At 39.7% G+C, this 19438-nt stretch overlaps 1 protein-coding gene across 1 annotated transcript; it reads left to right on the plus strand.

Moving 5' to 3' along the window:
• Window positions 1-18949, plus strand: ell2 (elongation factor for RNA polymerase II 2). Its single transcript, XM_084729684.1, has 12 exons — window positions 1-189; window positions 3492-3539; window positions 4636-4760; window positions 4874-5037; window positions 9153-9412; window positions 9850-9974; window positions 11453-11525; window positions 11611-12307; window positions 15097-15169; window positions 15665-15836; window positions 16035-16079; window positions 16243-18949. Exons 1-12 carry the CDS (start codon window positions 16-18, stop codon window positions 16357-16359), a joined length of 2073 nt encoding a protein of 690 aa, XP_084585810.1. The 5' UTR covers window positions 1-15; the 3' UTR covers window positions 16360-18949.
• Window positions 18950-19438: the final 489 nt, after the last annotated feature.

Consider the following 19438-nt stretch of genomic DNA (forward strand, 5'->3'; position numbering starts at 1 on the left):
AGCCTGGGCTGCTAAATGCTCCAGCCTCAAAGGGACGATGGTGGAGGGCTGGTAAAGATGGCGGCGCTCTCCGAGGATGGGAGGTACGGATTAAATTGTGGCCAACAGAGCGCAGACAGAGTCACCGTATTGCACGTCAAATTGACCGAGACAGCACTGAGAGCCATAGAGAGCCACCAAAAGTGTATGGTGAGTGAAACGGCCGTTATTTTCAGCTAAAATGAGCTAGAAGCGTCGGGCTGACACAGCTTGTCTCAGCTGGGAAGCCCAACTGCCACGCACAGCTAACTGCTACAAAGTTAGCTAAGCTGTTGACAGAGCGAGTTTCTGCTTGTTTCTTGGTTAAATTAGCCTTGTGTCATTAAATGAATCAGCCACAGAAGGTAAATGAGGCTTTGGCCTTATGATCTGACAAGGTTTTACGAACTGACAACGTTTATTTAACGTCGAAAACCTGTTGGCAAAGTTGGCACTCTGATTAGCCATCGTTAGCTCTAGCTACGTTAGTGCTGTGGTGGCCAGCCAAGTCCATTTTTTCCCCTGCCAAACTAACGTTACTTTGACCAAATTAGGAAAGTAGTCATTTCATATCGACGCATACATTCCTCTCTACACAAGTTTCATGAGCTGAGAGTTCAACATTAAAGCTAAGTTAGATAAAGTAACATGAACTTTAACTCGACGGTGTTGAATGTTGTTTCAGAGGCAGGGTGGAAATGTACAGATAAATTGAGGCTAATGAAACTTGATAACAAGTTAGTGGCGTTTAAGGCAGCAGGGTAACTGGTCGGTTTAGCATATGGTTACAAGTTTACCTAGTTAGAAAAGCTAACAGCACAACGTGTCAGAGATGTGAAGCTCATAACCAGGCTCACCACACTGGAGCCATTTAACTGGATCATTAAATATTGCAGTCAAATGAGCTGCCACACTGGAGCTACAGAATATATATGAGCAAATGCCTCAAAGGTTTACACAGAACAAATATTTAATGCTGGCTTGTTTGCCAAATTGCTGAAAAAAAATAAAAAAAATAAAAAATCAGCATATTCCCATTCACCTCATGAGAGGGCCAGCAGTTAAAAACATATATGCTATGAGATAGCAACAAAACCTCCTCTTTCAAATATATTTGGATGATTGCTGTTGTTATTTTTGCTATTTTCTTCAAAATACAATTTATGAAAGTACTTTTTTTTTTAGTTCTCGACAAACTGCCTGAGTAAATGTACTGCATTTCACCCCTGAGCTTGACACCACCACTCATTTAGAAGCTTTTGAAACTAGGTGTGCTCATAGAGCACTACATAACTGTGCAGATTAAATATAGCTTGTTAATCTTGAACTGTACAAATGCTGTAATCTTGTTGAGGTGCTACACAGGTGAACTAATCTGGAGAGACCTCTTCAGTCTTGGGTTGCAGAGGCTTGAAGCGAAGTTACCTGAATGAAACACTGCCAACAACGCCGTTACATAACACACTGGCTGGGCCTAGGTCTCTGCTCAGAGCTGATGCACTGTAGCTTAGCATGGGTGTTCAGAGGTCTCTGTGACTGCTTTTTATGGCACATGGTGTGTGTGTGTGTGTTTCTGTATATATGCCACACACTACTCTCACACCCTATATGTGAAACCTCTGCTCACTGCCAGCCCTGTACATTATTGAGAGTGAAATGTGGATTAATAGTACAATTTAAAATAATTATTTAGTCTGGTTCTGACTTGAACTGGCAAACCGAGTCATCAGTCACCAAGTTGAATGAATTCTTTTGTGACAGCCCATGCTACAACCTTATTGGATGTGGTAATGTTGGTCTGTACGCTGCATTGAACGGCAGCCTGCCATCTCTTGCTGACTGAGCAGCCAAAACTGCCTGCTTTTTGTTTCTCTCTCCCTCTCAGTAATGTGTGTTGTAGCTCAACCAGTCATCGAACTATGGAAGCTGGCTATCTTTGTCTTTCTGTGGTGATGTGAAATGTGATCAGAACTGTGTGTGAGGACTCGTTGATGTGTGTGTGAGAGTGAGTGTACGGATAGTGGGGGAGGGAGTTAGCCAGTGGCTTGGAGCAGCTTAGCTTTAACAACCATGACATGGGTCTTTCAGTCTGAAAAAAAAGAACAGGCTACATTTTTATCATTATCTGCATCTCTTTGCATGTGTGAGTTTTTAATATGCAGGACTGTAGAAGCTGTCGCTGATAAAGTGCACATTTCATCTTAAGTCAGAACATTTCAGAAGTCTATGATCTAGCCAACTGGTTCTACTGTTGGCCACAGCTGTGTGAAGAAGCAGGCAGTCCTGTGCGTTTCTACCCTAACCTGTATTGCACCAGAGCAGCCACTGCATTTTTGTGGCAGTCAGCTCCGTTTCAAGTAGCCATCAACACAAACCTGCAAACCTACACCAAACAAAGACATTTCAGAAATATCTTCTTCAAAGTTTCCACTGTATTTGAGTGTTGTCCAAGTTCCCCTGCTTGTGTTCAGATAAAAGCAAAAATTTTTACCTACCACCCACCTTTTAACCACTTAAAAATAAGATGCAGGTAAAGTTGACTCATACTGTCTCTCTGTAGATGTAACTTTAAGAGGTCAGAGGTATCCATTGTGGGCTGCCAGTGGACAGTCATCAAGTATTTGTGGCTGACCAGATTATCAACAGAAAAAAAACATGCACTTATTTTGATGATTGATTCATTTGTTAAGCAAAAATGCCAAACATTTCTGAGCTTAGGCCTCTCGAATGTGAGGGTGTGCTGCTTTTTTTGTTTTATGTGATTGTAAAGTAAATATCTATGAGTTTTAGACTGGTTGTCAGACAAAACAGGAAATTTGACCCAAGACTGACCAAGAGAAGTAAAAACAGAAAATATTTACATCTAAGAAGGTGGAATCTGAGAATTTTGACTTTTTTCTTAACAAATGACTCAAACCGATTTAATCAGTAAATAGTTGGTAATTAATTTAATATCTGACACCTAATTGATTAATTGTTACAGCCCTGTGTCAGACATTCATATTCTTGGTATAACACAACACTGTTAACAGATTCACAGTTTGGAAATGATAGGTATTTGTCTGTCTGCAATGCAAGCTCTTGTTTTGCATATATCACCTAGTTATTTTCTCTCACACAGACACAGAAGGCATGTGCACGTAGTCTTTACACCATGTTTTTAAGAGCAACATTTAACAGAAGATGCAGGGCTAGTGTGTGATCAGCCAGCCCTTGTTACTGCTAGGTATGGGTTATGTTCGGTGTGTCAGGACCCTAAGGCTCTGCTGTTTGTACAACCAAATGTTTTGAGTTTTTTAAAGTCTCTGTCAAATAGTGCAACATGTTCTGCAGGTTCTAGACCAGTATTTTTTTAGTTTGACATTGTGTAGCTGTTCTTTGTTACACACCCAGCCAATATTGCTATGCTAATAATCACATACATTTCAAAAGTGTTGGTAGGGATTACACTATTTGGTTCTCTTCATTTTCAGAATGTATCTTCTTTGCGGCCAACGATACAATTCAAGGGACTCCAAGGGGTAAGTACCTGTCCCTCTCCGTCTGTTTCAGGCTGTTTGTAGTAGAGTTGTATATACAAGTACTGACAGTGCTACCGTTCACCAGCATCTTGTGTGCCAGTTCTTCTTTTTTTTTTTTTAAACCTGACTCAGGACATACAACAATGATGGCAATCACATTGCATCCATACAGAGTTAGTAGTATACAGCAGTTAAAAACAATAACAAATAGTTTTTTAACACACTGGTATCAGAACTGTAGTCAAAGGTCAGGTCTAGTTTTTAGCAGCAAGCTTCATTACTTACTGACAAGTTATTTATGTATTCATTTATTTGTTCATTCATTTACTGTTTTTACTTGAATGTGTTGAGTTGTATTTATTCTTTGAGATGCCCCCCACACAAGTGTATCACAAATAAAACTTTACTTGGTCAAGTTAATCAGCTACACAAGTACTACTCAGTTTACACTTATCTGTGTCACCAGTAGTGGCCCATTATAATAAAATCACAAATGCATGAGTTTCTTTGTTTATAGAGTGATCAGATTTCACACTAATCATTGTATAAGAACATGTTATACAACACAGTACAAAATGGGGCACAAGACATAGTAATATCAGTTGGGCTGTAGTTTCTACAGTAGCCCATATGCTCTGCATACTACACTGGTCCTTTAACCCTAGTTTTGTTGGGGTCATTACTTTAGGACTGGTAATAGAAGTGTTGTCTTCAATGCTAATTGTCTACTAGACTGTTCAGAAAGGCACAAACTAACTTTTGAAGCCTAAACACTGTTTGCACATGATGTACATGACTGGGTTACAGTCTCCTCTTAACAGCTAAGACCTCAGAGACTTTGCTTTCTCATGCTAACTCCCATGTTGTTCACATCAAAGCCAACAGCTCAGAGAAGACAGTCTTGTTACCATATGTGCATAGACAGACACTGATCTGTAAGGAAAGGAGGTTAGGTATAGCATATGGTAGTTTCCTCTTGATAATTTAACCATTTTTATTTGTGTATCCATCTCAATTAATTATCTCAGTCACTCAGATGTGAATAGACCCTTTAAGCTGCTATTCTCAATTTTTGTGTTAATTTTTTTTTTTACAGCGCATTAAAATTCCCAAATCAGACTCCTCCTCTGACGCCTTCCACAATTTTGATTTCTACCTGTCTAACGTGGGCAAGGACAACCCTCAGGGAAGCTTTGAGTGCATCCATCAGTATGTGTCGAGGTAATTGTAATCACTGGTCAGCTGAATCAATGGCTACTGTCTTACCACTCATTGCTAGAAGGTAATCCCTCCCTGCCTCTCATTTCTCTCTCGCACTCCCTCTTTGTCTCCAGCTCAGGGGCCTCACATCTGGCATTGTTGGCAACTGTACAGGACAAGGTCACAGTGTGTGCCACTAATGACTCCTACCAGGTGACCCGGGAACGCATGACCCAGGCTGTGGAGGACACACGTGAACGTGGGACCAAAGTCATCAAGCCTGGGGGCCAATACAGAGGTAAGGCCAACTACAGTCTGATTTCTGCACCTGCGACAGTGAGGTGGCAGGTTGGATCCCCAGACACCAGTGTTGCTTTACATCCTGTCAACGGCTCTCCTCTCTTTTCAAACTCGGCCCCTTTTGAGAGACTGAATAGGTGAAAGCTGACTGCCTGACTCCATTCAAAGCCATTATTGCAACTGACTAAACCTTTTTGCCGTCTCAGTCTTTTCCAGATTAGTAGTCTAACTGATAAGGGCCAAAGGTGGCAAGTAAAGTTATTTCTGTTTTATTGACACACAGCTTGCCAAAATGACACAGAAAGTGGCACAGTTCAGGCACAAAGTGCTGTTTGTGGGTAGAAGCTATCACTAACAACCAATTAGGATTTACTGTTCATGTGTCCCTCACACATGATAAACAAACACATGTAATGCGGTTACCTGTCCACTGCGCCACCCAGTGCCAGGATTTGAGTTACACAAGCTGAACAAAAAAGGTAAGCTTTGATAATCTAATTTGGCTTGTCACTTTCTCCAGTCTTTCTCCCATGTCTTATCCAATTCAGCAGATAGGGCAAGGAATGTGCAACAAAACAACTTGCTGATGTAATGTCTCGTGCCAAATGTTTTTTCTTTCCCTTTCCTACCAACCTAGAAACTTGTTGTATGAACCACAAATTACAAAACAAGTACAGGCTGAAGGCACAGAAAAATCAATGGCCCACACACTGCTGAGATATATAACCGCTCTCAATGAATGTCAGTGTTGCCATGCTTTTCGAGTTTCACCAAGATTATCAAGACCAGGATAATATGGTACAGATGAAAAAAATGAACATTCTGGTAAAGGAAACCTCAAAGGAAGAGTAGCATCACTCAGTTTCTTATCAAATGGAAGTGGTTTGGCTGTTTAAGGTCAAACAAACCACAGAGCAACAGTAAATGTAAAATATTTTGATGTATTATATAATTTGTTAATAGGTTACTCTTAATTAAAATAGATTGGAAATGTAGAGCACCAGTAAAAATGGAGGCACTGTCAGTACTAAGCCCTCCCCAAAAAAACATTTCATACACATTCACTGTATTTATGTACCACTTCTTTTTATCTCATCTTCAGCTGGTTTGAAAGCAACATCACCACTTTTTGCCTAGTTCTTTTTTAAAATTTGTACCTCTTTGAAATTAAATAGTATAATAGTGGTAGTCTAAAACTTGCTCTGTATGCACAGTGGAGAAAAATTTGACGTGTTGAATATGGAAATGATTCTGACACCCAGATAAAACCTGATCTAATCTCTGTCAAAGTGCTCAGTTGATAGACAACTTACAAAACCTAATTACTGTTGGGATTTATTTATTCATATGCAAGGAAGCACTGTTTGTCTCTTATGTCAATATTATGGCTGGAAATTGAAAATTCTTTTAGTATTGACGTTAAAATTACAGTTAATGTTGATTCGCAAATGACAGTTATGCAGCCAGCATCTTGACTGTGCTATTTTCTCTTCTGAGAGAAAATATGAGCAAAATAATGAATGTTGGCCTTATGCCAAACAACTTTTCAGGTCACCTCACTGTTAAGGCAAGTTTAGGAAATGTTGGAATAAAATTAGTTTTGCTAGAGTTGGGGCACACTCCTGTCGTCCCAATCATTTAGTAAAGTGGTCACAAGAGACATGAAACTGAAATTTTAACTTTATTTGGATATGTACTAAAGCAGAAAGAATTACTCAGCAGATTTAGACACAGGTGACAGGTGTCTCCATCTGTCCCACTTCAGTAATGTCCTAAATAGCTTCTCAACATAATATATTCTAGATTTTTCTCCTTTCTTTATTATTAACAACACTACATTTGGATACTTCATCTTATGACTACATTGCCATTTATTTTTGTATTTCCTCAAGTCTATCCTAGTGTGTTCTGGAAAAACAAACAAACAAAAAAAAAAATACAATGCATACTTTTACTTGTAACATGAACTTAGGACTGAGACAGCTATGTTTTTGAGTTTGACTAGACTTGTTTTTTTTATCCATAATAGAAAGTGAATTGAGACATCTTGATATATCAAAACGAATCTAATTTCTGATCAAAAGATTTTTCTTGGTTAAACCATAATCAGAAGTCTAACTCAGTCCAAAAATTTTCTTCATGAGTTAAAACCTCCTCAGGCCTGTTTTTCTGGGCCTCGGAGATACATTTGCATACACTGGCCCAGATAGAAACTGGGAAACGAGAGAAGCAGTAGCAGAGAAAACGGGCGAGACAGGACCTTGTAGCAGCTGGTTTGAAGTGAGCACCTATTTACTAATGCAAAAGGGGCCTTTAGCTCTTGTTTTCACAGGTTGTTAATTTCAGTTAACCAGCTGTAACTTGTATTTTTATCTTTATCTCTGTCTGTAGTCTGTATCTTGTAATGAGATCTACACAACCATTGTCATGTTGAATTCAGTGGCTTTTAATGTTTGTACATAGACAACTTATAAAAAAACAAGAGTATAGTTACTTCAGAGTGTATGTACGAGTTCTTTTTACACCAACTTTTCACCTGCGCCAATCTGTCATTGGCCTGTTCGACAGCACAGATTGTGTAAGCTTTCTCCTCCTCCCACAGCTCCTAGTCTCTTGGGTTTTTGACAAGGAGGGAGGGTGGAGTTTTTTCTTTCTCTTCCTCTCTCTAACCTCAATCTCTTAAAGAGCTTTAGAATTTCATAATGACCACGAAGCAGTATAGGGAAATGTGCAGGCACCATGACTATGCATATGGCTCAGCAACGGGGACAAGAGGTTTCTTGGCTTCTGATAATCAGCTAGACTCTAAACTGGTCTTCCAGACTAGTCTTAGATACAGAGAACTGCCGCCCAGTATACAGTGTAGTAGTGTAATAGTGCTGATCTCTTCTCTTGTGCCTTACTCTCCAGTGGTATTTCACATTGCCATTAGCACTACTGGGTCGCCCTGCCTCAAAAGCTGAGTACTGTTTATGGTCACCATAAAAGCAGGTAGTTTTGCCTGAAACTGCTCAACAAGAATCTAAATGCAAAAACATAATTTTAAGTTGAAGTAAAAGACTTCTTCTAAACACACAAGGTTTGTTTATCTTAACTTGTCTTGTTCACATTTGGTCAGATCGATGTTGTCAGGTGGATGAATTATCTTTATAAAGGAGAAGTGCTTGCCAAGTCTGAAAGATGGAGATTAGGGATTGCTTGCTCACTTTTTCATGTCCGATATCGATTTTGCAACCTTGGGCATATGCCAATACTGATACCCATCAGAACAATTTTTTTCCCTCTCCTAAACAACTAAGCTGTTAATAATACCTTTGTTTTTTAAATGGCTAGGTAAGTATAGTCTGTAAAAATAGTGTGTTCGTTAATATATCAAACTGAAACAAATATTCTGCTAAAGGAAGGAATAAATGACTCAGTTATGCAATACTGCTGCTTTATTTTATCAAACCTTTTTCACACAGAGAATTTTTAGCAGCATTTTTGATTGAAATTTAAAATTAAAATGAATTTCATCTGTTACTTATGACACCTGTGTTGGGTTATTTTGGCTAAGGAGAAGTCCTCACTTACAAGGATTATAACAAATTTGTGAACAAAGTTTAAGAGAAACAAAACAAAAGTGTTCGATTTATATTTTTTTGAGTATAAATTGGCATATGAGGATCCACTCATAATTTCAGTGTGTAAGCTTTGTATGCGGTTCCCAAGGTTCATGGGGAAGAAGGTTTGACTTGGCCAGTTCAGCTTCCTCAATCTGTCAAATATTCCTGGTATGTTTCATTGACACTCGCTTTTTATTTAACAGTCCTAGCTCATTGGCTTCTTTTCAAACACACAGTGGCCTGAAACTAATGGCAAAGAGGACTTTCTCTATGTTGAGGTTTGTGCCAAAGAGCTGACGGGTGAGATCAAACTCCTCATGCCCTTAAGCACCCATTTTCATAGTTACAGGATGGGTGGTTGGTAGTGATGTTTGTAGATATTAGACCAGCTTCAGTAAGTGAGCTGAAGTTGGTAGGCAGGAGTGTTGTTGAGTAAAACTGCAACAACAAAAAATATACAATGATGAATGACAAGTCTTTTAACGTCGTCTTTAACCTCTGTTTCTAGGAAAGCAAGTCCATATCCGTAAGCCGGCGCTGTCAGCTCCAGAGGTGGCCCCAGAGCGCAAGCGCTCCACCCCTATCAACCCAGCCAACACTATTCGTAAGTGCCTTTCCAATAACCCTGTATCTCAGCGGCCGTTCCGTGACCGCATCCTCCACCTACTGGCGCTGAGGTCCTACAAGAAGTTGGAAGTGCTTGCCCGTTTGCAGCGGGACGGTATCAACCAGAAGGACCGAAACTCACTGGGGACCACCCTGCAACAGGTACTGTAAAGTGTTTATAAAATTCCATAATATGCCTCATCAGTATTAAGACAGCACCTTAAAATGGAATTGACCCAGTGATTAGTATTTACACATCCTCCATTAGACAAAAACATCCAGCAGTGCAAAAGCTGATCTTGAGTTTTTTCACACAAAGACCTGTGTCATTCAATTGTCTTATTTCAAAGATCCCCTTACACTTCTTAAACATGAGATTGAGGCACACAAATCTGCCTGAGGAAATCCGGTTCCCTGTACAAAGCCTTCATTCACATTGACAAGAAACAAGCCACATAATTGTTACACGGTATTTGCATGCACAGATGTTTGCTCAGCACAGGAAGTGTGAAGTTTCTGTACATACTATGAACTTCTCATGCTGTCATAGTTTTACTTTCATCTATGTGTGTGTGTATGTGTATGTATATGTGAAACAGGTGGCCAACCTGAACCCCAAAGACAACACATACTCATTGAAGGACTTTATATATCGTGATGTCCAGCGAGACTGGCCTGGCTACTCTGAGGATGAGAAGACCCAGGTTGACCGCATCCTGGCTCGGTACTGAAATATCCTACAAGCCTTTTTACTTATATTAATTATATTGTAATTTACACTCTGAGTTTCATTACATACTTAAGTGATGTAATAAAACCTTTGCATGTGTACACTAAAATGGTAGCCCACCACGTGAGGGAGTGTTACAGTTGTTATTAACGCTCATTTATCCTTCACACAGCGAAAGTTGTCACACTGAACTGTTAGTCACAGTGGATCCCAGTGTTTATCTCTAAGGCATTTATGTTCAGAGTGGTCAGTGTGCAAAACTTTGCATAATTGAATCACATTTTAGCTGACACGAATTGTTGTGGGCAATGAAGGACAAAACTATCTGCCACCTATCATTTCTACAGGGGCTGATTACTTGATTATGTTGGAGGAATAATTCAGCCTTTTGAAGTCTATTGCATGAAGCACATAAATAGGTTTCACTTTTACAGTAAAATCCATTATCTTATATTAGACATGAGTTTTGGCTGTAGTTTGTGGTGGTGTTGGATAGCAGCATGCTGTTAAATGTTGATGTTATGTAGTTTGTCCCTATACAAATACAGGAAGAGGACAAATGGGTTATAGGTAGATATATAAGAATTGCATTATGCTGCATTACCCTTGAAAGAGCAATTTTACAATAATATATTGAAATTTGTTCCAGTCAAGGGAGCCCTGTGGAGTTTGTTATAAATAGTGTTGTCACAACACTGTAACTTTTAAGTTTGAAACAAAACATATTGAAAAATATTTATTCTGGATACCATTTTCTGTACCATAGGGAACAAATGATAATCCTAAACTTATTGATTTTTATTAAAAGATAAATTCAGTGTTTTCCCTACTATTAGAAACAAAATACTCTATTTCACATTAACCACAGTTAATGTAGTTTCAGTTTGATATTATAGCAATAGTGGTTACTGCAACAGTTGATGATTACCTTTCACAAAGAGTCTCATTTTACAGCCCTTAAATGCTCTTAGTTAATGCTGGCTATCAGCTGGCTTTCCAACATACAGTATGAAGTACTTAGCATTGAAATCTTTCAAATATTTAGAGTCTATATAGAATCTGCACAAGTTGAAAACAGTCAAAATTTATGTTTACATTTTGTTTACTGACCTATACACATTATGTGTGTCCCAGAGGCCTGACAAGCATGTTGACTGCATTGACTTACTCATAAAACATTTATAAAGCAGATTGTTTTCCAATCCTGTGTTTTTTACATGCATGTTTGCTAGCTTGCAGTTTTTCCTTCTCTGCCTTTGTTGGCACATGTTCAGCTGCAGCTGCTGTCTGTTAGAAGGAAAGTATAGATGACTGAAAATAATAACTTCCAGAGTACCATGTGAGCTGTGAGTTTAAATAAGGACACTCTGGAAACAGTTGCTCTAATGGAAGTATAATTTCTTCTGCAGGTCCTGGCCTTTCTTCTCTGTTACACCATCCCCCACTGACACACTCTTTCCTTTCTTTAACAGCAAATTAGGTCTTCCAACTGAGACCCTCTCATCAAGCAGTTCTCCCAAAGACAGTGTTCCCACATCCCCCCAGGTATCTGAACAAATACACACTAACATACACACACTCCACAGTGAGGTATGCAGTTTTTCTCTAAATTCTGTGCATTTGTCTCCAGAAGCGCCAGCCAGACTTTGACTTCATTGATCCTTTGGCGCCCAAGAAAGCCCGCATCTCCCACCTCAGCAATCGAGGGCCAGCCGCATCTTCATCCTCCTCCTCCTCCTCTGACCGCCGTGAGGACGAGGGCAGCCCCACCTCTAAACGCTCATCCTTACCTTCCAACGTCACCTCGGGCCCTCCCACCCATCTCCCCATCTCGTCCCACCCACCTGCACCCTCTCACCAGCAGCCCAGCCCGGCCTCCAACTCCAACTCACCCAGCACCCCGGAGGGCTGTGGCACCCAGGACCTGCCCATGGACCAGAGCTCCTCCTGCAGAGACCCTTCACCCAGCCCCTTCTCCTCTGATAGGACCCTGCAGGACCGCTACCGTCACCCCGTCCCCACACCCGCTGCCTCTCCCAGTCCTCCTCCCCCTCCTCCTCCTCCCTGCACCTCACTCACAGTTACCTCCACTGTCATCACCAGCCCTCCTTTGTCCAGCAGCAGTACAACCAAGAAGTTTAAAAAGAAATCCAAGAAGCACAAAGACAAGGATCGAGAGAGGGAGAAAGGGAAACGGATGGAAAGAGACAGCAGAAGTCCTCCCAATGTAGCAGAGCAGGCCGAAGAGACTCACAGAGCCAAAAAGAGACGCAGTGCTGAGGAAGAGAGCAGAGAAGTTATTGACAAGAATCCTCACAAAGTTCAAGGTGTGTTTCTGTCTTATTAATTATCAGCATCACTGAACCAAATTTTTTTTTTCATTGCATGCTTATCCCATTTGCTGCTCTACATACCAGGGCTGGGTCGATACTCTTACCTTCCAATTTGATACTATCACAATACTTGGCTGCAGATTTGATATGCAGCGCAATTCTACGATTTATTGAGACTTTTTGTTTGCTTTTTTTAGCAATAGACAGTTGGAAAAGGCTGAATCATACACATCTATAGACTGTATATCATAACTGATATTTCCAAAAATAATGCACGTCATGTCAGTCTTTTTTAATATTTCAGCAACATTGCGATACTGCATATAAAAGTAGTAAATAAATACTTTTTGAAGAAAACAGCTACATTTAGCTGTTCATATTCATCAAGCTAATGCCATAAAGAAATAATAAATAAACTAAGTTGATGTTAAGCTGAAACTAATAGAGCCTCTGGCTGTATTTCAAAACCCAGTGGGATATTTTGAGCTTGAGTTTGACTCTTTGAGGTTGTTGCAGCTGGGCAGTGTGGATTGTTGAGGCCAGAGTAACAGACTTCACGATACTAAGTCTAAGCTATTAGCATTTTTCCCAGAGAATGAGAAATATGTTTGAAAGTATGTGATATAAAATAATTTCTGTTAATGTGGTAATGGTAATTCCTATTATGGGTTAGTATCGAGCTAACAGACTGAGCACTAGTTATTTGAAATTGACTCAGGAATCATAAAAAAGAGTCGTAAAATAATCTTTTTTTTTTCTTCCTCCCCTCTAACACACAGACCTCAAATTACTATTAAACAAATATCAAATCAAACATTTTTTATGCTTAAATGTTGATGATGATGTTTTTCATGCTCTCAGGCAGCACTTGGTTCTCATTTACTTATTGTTTGGTTTATCCTGTCAATTACTTAATCAGTGTGTGGTAATTTAGTTGAGGGGGCATCTTTAAAGATTTATTAATCTAAGTTATTTTTATATCACCACATAATTGCATTAAATACATGTAAAGGAGAATGGGCTGTTTGTTTATTGTTTGAAAGCCACAGAGAATTGGCAGCAGTTATGGGGAGCATTTTAGCCTCTTGTAGTTAATTGTTGTTGTTGTTGTTGTTGTTGATTTAAGAGCCCACACATTTTCACAAGAGCAGACAACCGTTAGTAGGGAACAAGCTTTGATAAATGCACTGTACACCACTTGCCCATCATATACAAACAGACGGAGTTGATGAGAATCAAACATCTAGCTGCTAACTCAAGATATTTTCTCACGAGTTAGTGGGGACACCAACAGATGCTCAAGGAAATTTTTAATCAATTTTTTGGTGGGACAAACACAAGTCTAAGTAGCCTTTTTTACTTAAGACATTTTAACATTTCACATCAGGAAAAGCACAGGTGTGAATAATGAAGTGAACATGACTTAATTCCATTTAGCTGCTTCAGTTTCAGGGTCCTGGTACACTGGCTTATTGTCACTCTGTTATTGCTCCCTGGGGCACTTAAATAGAGCAGAGTCATCCTTTATGTTTCAATGCTTCTCCAGCTATGACGAGTCAACTTTCTAGTGTGAAAAAAATGTCAGTGGGACATCAGCTTTTTTTGAAGGTCTTCTGCCCCCTTGTGGACATGTATCAATTAAAAGCAGCTTTAATGTTGTTGAGTAAAGTCTTGTAGAAATGCTGCTTATTTTCAAGGGGCGTTATCAGTGGGCACTGACCAAAATGTCTCAGGATTATAGTGTGCTGTTTAGCAATGTAGTAAAAGAAACCTGATTTATATTTGATCAGAGTTTTGTGAGTTATCTGAGTTTTGTGAGCCTGGTGCATTGAACTAAAAATGTGTAACATGTGACTTTCCAAATCCGGACCAGTGGCACTGGTCAGTCAGTCATCTTGTCAAACCTGCCTCATATTAAATAAATGGTTGGGATTAGCCTGACAAGAGCCAAATCTAATGGCAATCTGTCTGAACAGGAGGTGGGCCAGAGATCTCTGCTAGAGCAAATGAAACATCAGGTCACAGATTTGTCCAGTTTCCAGGATAGTTTTTACCTGCTGTTTTGTGGAAGGACCAAGATTTCAAATGACAAAACTTAGACACAGAAAAGGTTGCTGTGGATTTGTCTTCCTAAATTTTAAAGCAAAATAATGCAAAAAAATATTATGACAAAGTGAATGCAAAATGTATGCATTACAACATGGTGCATTATTGTTGCCAAACACAACACAAATACTATTTAGACATTAGAGGGAAAGCTAACAGAGAGATGGCCATATTCTCCAAGTCAAACATGTATTTGAGAATAAAATATAGTAACAAAAAGACGTCAGACATTTGGTAAAAAAGGTCATTCATATAATAAAGCATAATTGAAAATGACAGTAAGTGAAAATGTAGTTAAATCCAGCTTGAACCCAACTCCTAATTGGCAACTTTAAGTGTGTGTGTGTGTGTGTGCGTGTGTGCGTGTGTGCGTGCGTGCGTGCGTGTGTGCGTGTGTGTGTGGTGTCCCTAATTCAAGCAGCATTGAAATGTCTTGTGACTCACATGCCTCCTTTGTCCAAGTTTCCAGCTTCCAGCCAGTTTTATCTTTCAGACTTTGGATTGTTGTTCAGTATGTTTCAGTGTTTATCACTGTACTGTCTGTTACAGCCTCACCAGTTGCACACTGTTTGATCTTTGATTGCACTCATGCACTGGATGTTGTCCGAACATGTTGATGCATTGATCTGAACTCTTCTTTACTCTGTGGTCTTTAGTACTTTTCTCTTTCTCCTCAGACTCTTCAAATAAAGAGAAACCAGTCCAGTCCACTGAGTTCTCCTCCACAATTGAGATGCCTGACTATGTAGTGTAAGTTAGCTCATTATACCTTGAAATTTTCCCACAGCATGACCTTTATCTTTCAAGTCTCTCATTTCTCAGTTTGAACCATGTGACTGCCATTAAACAGCCTGTTAAGAACACACACAAGCTTTAGAATCAGGACACAGGAAAGGCAGAAATAAACACAAATGTGTTTAATTTGTGCAGTTTCTGTTTTTGTTGCATTTTCTTTCATCACTGCACCAGGACTGTTTTGCTCTTTCCACGTCATTGGTAACGTGACAGAGGATCATGTTATCCATCGAACATCAGAAACAGAGAAGGTCAACAGATGTTAAACGGGCTTCCCACCTTTCCTTCAATATCATGACCTTTAGTGGTGTCATAACAAGAAAGTTTGCTCATGGTGGAGTGCTGCTTTCAGTCTTGCACGTAGCGAAATTATATTTTTTCTGAAATGATCATTTTGTTTGTGTCACCGCTATGGAAAAAAAATCATTCAGTTCTCTTCTGTGTTTACAGGAAGTACATGCCGTTGGTGTCTATGGACCAGCGACAAAGCTACAAAGATGACTTCAATGCAGAGTACGACGAGTATCGCCTGCTACATGCCCGTGTGGAGAACATCACCCGCCGCTTTACCCAGCTGGATGCACAGTGCCGGAAGTTGGCACCTGGCACCAAAGAACACCAGGTCACTTTGTGCACAGTTTGACTTTTTTGTATGTCTGTTTGCACAGTTGCAGATAAAAGACCAGGTTACACTAATATTAACATTCGAAGCTTCATTCAAAAATATCAATAAAAGCTTCTAAGGTTAAACAGACATTTGGTACAGCTTTATAATGTGATCTATAATTTTTAATATTTGTTTTTATTTTTAATCTTACAGAAGGTGCAAGAAGAAGTCTTGAAAGAGTACAAAAAGATGAAACAAGTAAGCAGTGACACTGACGTCTGTTTTTTTTTTATGTACCACAAATATGTGTACTGTTTCTCACTGTGACCTGTGTGAGCTGTTTCTTGTCAAACACAGCAGGGAGTTGTTTTTAGGGCTGATAGCTGGTGTCTGATATTCTATTTTCTGTTATGTTTTACAGCGCAGCCCCAACTACCATGAGGAGAAACAGCGCTGCGAGTACCTGCACAACAAGTTGGCCCACATCAAGCGACTAATAGCTGATTTTGACCAGCGCAGAGCCCAGGCCTGGTGCTGAGAGCACAGCACACAACATCCTCACTGATCAGTATTGAGAACAGAGTGTCGAACCAGGAGGGGCTGTCCAAACTGGCTGTTATTTAACACCCCTTCAGTTACTGCCTCCACAACAGCCCTGCCCCCCCACCTCTCGTTCCTTCCCTTTTTCCTTTTCCCATCATCCTTCTTCATTCCTTCTTCATCCTTCTTTTTTTTCCGATCTTTGATTCCACTGGCATCATTGTTGCCTGCAATCTTGAAGATCCCACTCTGACTTTTCCCCTCATCTTTTGCTTTCTCTCTTGTTTTTTTTTTTTTTTTCTTGTTTTTTTTTCCTCAATGAGCTCCTGTGGAATTTCAGACCACTGGACCAGTGGAAGGGGCTGCCTGCATGTGTGAAGGGGTTTAGGGGAAATACTTCAACTCTTCTAACCTTTGAAGGACTTTATCTTCAGGCAAAAAAAAGAACAAAAAAAAGTATTTTTGAGCATCACAGAAAATATTAACAATGTATTTAAGTTAAAAAAAGAGGGAGATCTATTTATTTTGGGACTCATAGTGCAAAAGAAGAGTCTGCAGATGATATATTGTTTAACTTTTGTTGAAAACAATGCAAAAAAAAATTTACCGCGGGCCTTATGTGTTTTTGACTTTGTGAAGCCATTTTGCACGCAAGATCCATTATGTCATCTCATTTGGCGAAAGATGTCTCCCCTGTCTCATTTTCTCTCTTTTCATAAAAACTGTACTGGATAACCTCGCCTCAGCAAGTTGCTGTGGTTGAGTTTAAGGACGAGAAGGGAGGAAGTGAGACGGGCCAGAGAGATCACTCAAGCTGAGTGAGAAGCAACAACCGTATGTGTGCATGGATTGTAAATTTAGTTGTAATGGCAACAACGTGGGGTGGTGAGGGTGGGGTAACTAAAGGAGTATGATCCCCTGTCAGAGGGGGGCAGTATTCCCCGCACCAACAGTGTTTAGTGTTCACGGTGCGTTATGGGTGCCTTAAGGTGTTTACACTCGGAAACGCCGAGTTGGGCCGACCCTTAGGGTCCACAGGCTACACAAAGGAACTATAACTGCCTGGAAACAGGTTGTGTGTGTATGTGTGTGAGTGAGTGTACGTGTCTGAGTGCTGGAGGATGGAAGGGATGTCAAGTCTGGAAGGAGTGTTACAAAATTGTATGAGTGTGTGTGTGTGTTTGTATGTGGGGAAAAAATAGAAATGTGGAGAAAAAAGTGAGAAATATGAAAAACAAATAAAAAAAAAAGCTGCTATAGTGTTTGACCAGCCAGGGCACACAGGATCAACCTGGCTGGAGTAACAGTACCTGATCTTAAATCGAAGAGAAGATATAGAAGATCCTTATTTTCCAGAATGGTTCATGTCTAAACCCTGGAAAGGACTGCGCCCACCTCTTCAACTTTATTCAGCGGCAAACAGTGTGTTTCTGTTTAGAAAAGAAGCTAACACACATCATCCACCAGAGAACAAATCTGTAATAAGATGTCAAATGTATTTGATTCTCAGTTTGAGTTCTGCAGAGCAGTGAAAAGATTTAAGAGTAGCAATTTTCTTTCAACTTTAATGCCGATTTAGTTGATGGATGGATGGATGGATGAACAGCTTCTATGAAAAGTCTTTATTTCAACAAGGGAAAAATTGTTTACAAACCTGTGTTAGAATGTTTGCCAAAAATTAAACTTTCATGGTACTGCATCCACGGAGTACAATTTCTGATTGGGGCTTAATTTTAGGAAACATTAATACTGGAATATGTGTCTCAATCAATGAAGAAAAAGTTAAACATTACATTTGGGCATGTGAGGAGGGACTGAGCCACTTTTTTCCTGAAACATCAACAATAGAAAGGTGTTGACAACTACATCCTTTATTGCGGGAAAAAGCGGCCCAAAAATAGAGATATTGGCCAGTTCTCTCTCACATATTTTGGTTGTGACATTCGGTCAGATAGTCAGTCTCTGCAGCAGACTGGCTGTTTTTTTCGGCTGTCGGAATCAATTTAGCATAATTACAAACTCAGTTTAACTTACTTGTCTCTTATTTTGGACAGAAAATTAGCGCTTGTATCTTGGACGTGTCACAACAGCAGATGAAAAGAAAACGTCCACAAGAGGCTCTACTCTGAATCTACATGTACTATGGCTGTGGGCTACAGGGTCAGTCTTTTGGTTTATTTTTCCCGTTTTCCCTTAACAATCGTCATTTCCCAGAAATTGGAGCATCATAAAGGGCCACTTCAACAAATTAATGTTTGAGGCCAGGGCTTCAGTTGTGCCCTTCAAGATGTTTTCCATCACTTGTGTCTTCTTCTGAGCCTTCCAAAGATGTTGGACTTAATCAAAAACAGATTTACTTTGACTGGGTCTGATCAACATGAATTAGCATTACATGACTCTTTGTGGTTGGAGGAAGGAGGGGGGCAGTTTGATCAAGAGTCTTAATGAGGAAGTGACAAAGTTTAAAAAAATGCCCTGGCAGTGTTTAGGTATGAGAAACCACTGAAAATCAAGTGTGAAATCTGATCCTGCCCATGTGAAAATGTTATGACATTTCAATAAAAATCAACTTAGTTTTACCTGGAAAATGTCTCTTGTTGTATGTCCTTGATGTTTTTTGTTAATATGTTGTTAAAATACTGTCTAATTTTGTTGTGACTGAATAGCAGATCTAAGTGTAAAGGAGACATTTTTCTGAGCACAGGGTGGCCTACATCTGCATATTCTGAATTACTGTTAAACAGATTTGGCTCCATCAGTACTCTATGATCCTTCTGGGCCAAATACTACACAGGTGGCAAGTGTGCACTCACTTATACTTCATTTTAAATTTATTCATGGGTAAAATGTTGATTAGTCATTGAAGTGTTGGTTCTAAATGATTCTTGGTACCTGCAGTTCAAACACTTGGAAACTTTTGCCCAAAATGCAAAAAAAAAAGTCTGGTTTATAAGAGATACTACATAAAAAAAATCAATGGGCCTAGTCAGATATATTTTTCCATGTTTCATGGAAAGATGATTGTACTAATGAATAATCAACTTCTTTTAAGAAAAAAAACTCCCATCAAAACCAAG

This window comes from Lutjanus erythropterus, chromosome 2 (genome assembly GCF_056507025.1).
Source record: "Lutjanus erythropterus isolate fLutEry1 chromosome 2, fLutEry1.hap2, whole genome shotgun sequence".
NCBI lineage: Eukaryota > Metazoa > Chordata > Actinopteri > Lutjaniformes > Lutjanidae > Lutjanus > Lutjanus erythropterus.

Excerpts from the sequence above, each read along its gene's own strand:
- ell2 (XM_084729684.1), top strand. The coding sequence starts at position 16 with ATGCTCCAGCCTCAAAGGGACGATGGTGGAGGGCTGGTAAAGATGGCG. Across the intron at positions 3,540-4,635 it reads AATTCAAGGGACTCCAAGGG|CGCATTAAAATTCCCAAATC; the intron begins GTAAGTACCTGT and ends TTTTTTTTACAG. Across the intron at positions 5,038-9,152 it reads GCCTGGGGGCCAATACAGAG|GAAAGCAAGTCCATATCCGT; the intron begins GTAAGGCCAACT and ends CTCTGTTTCTAG.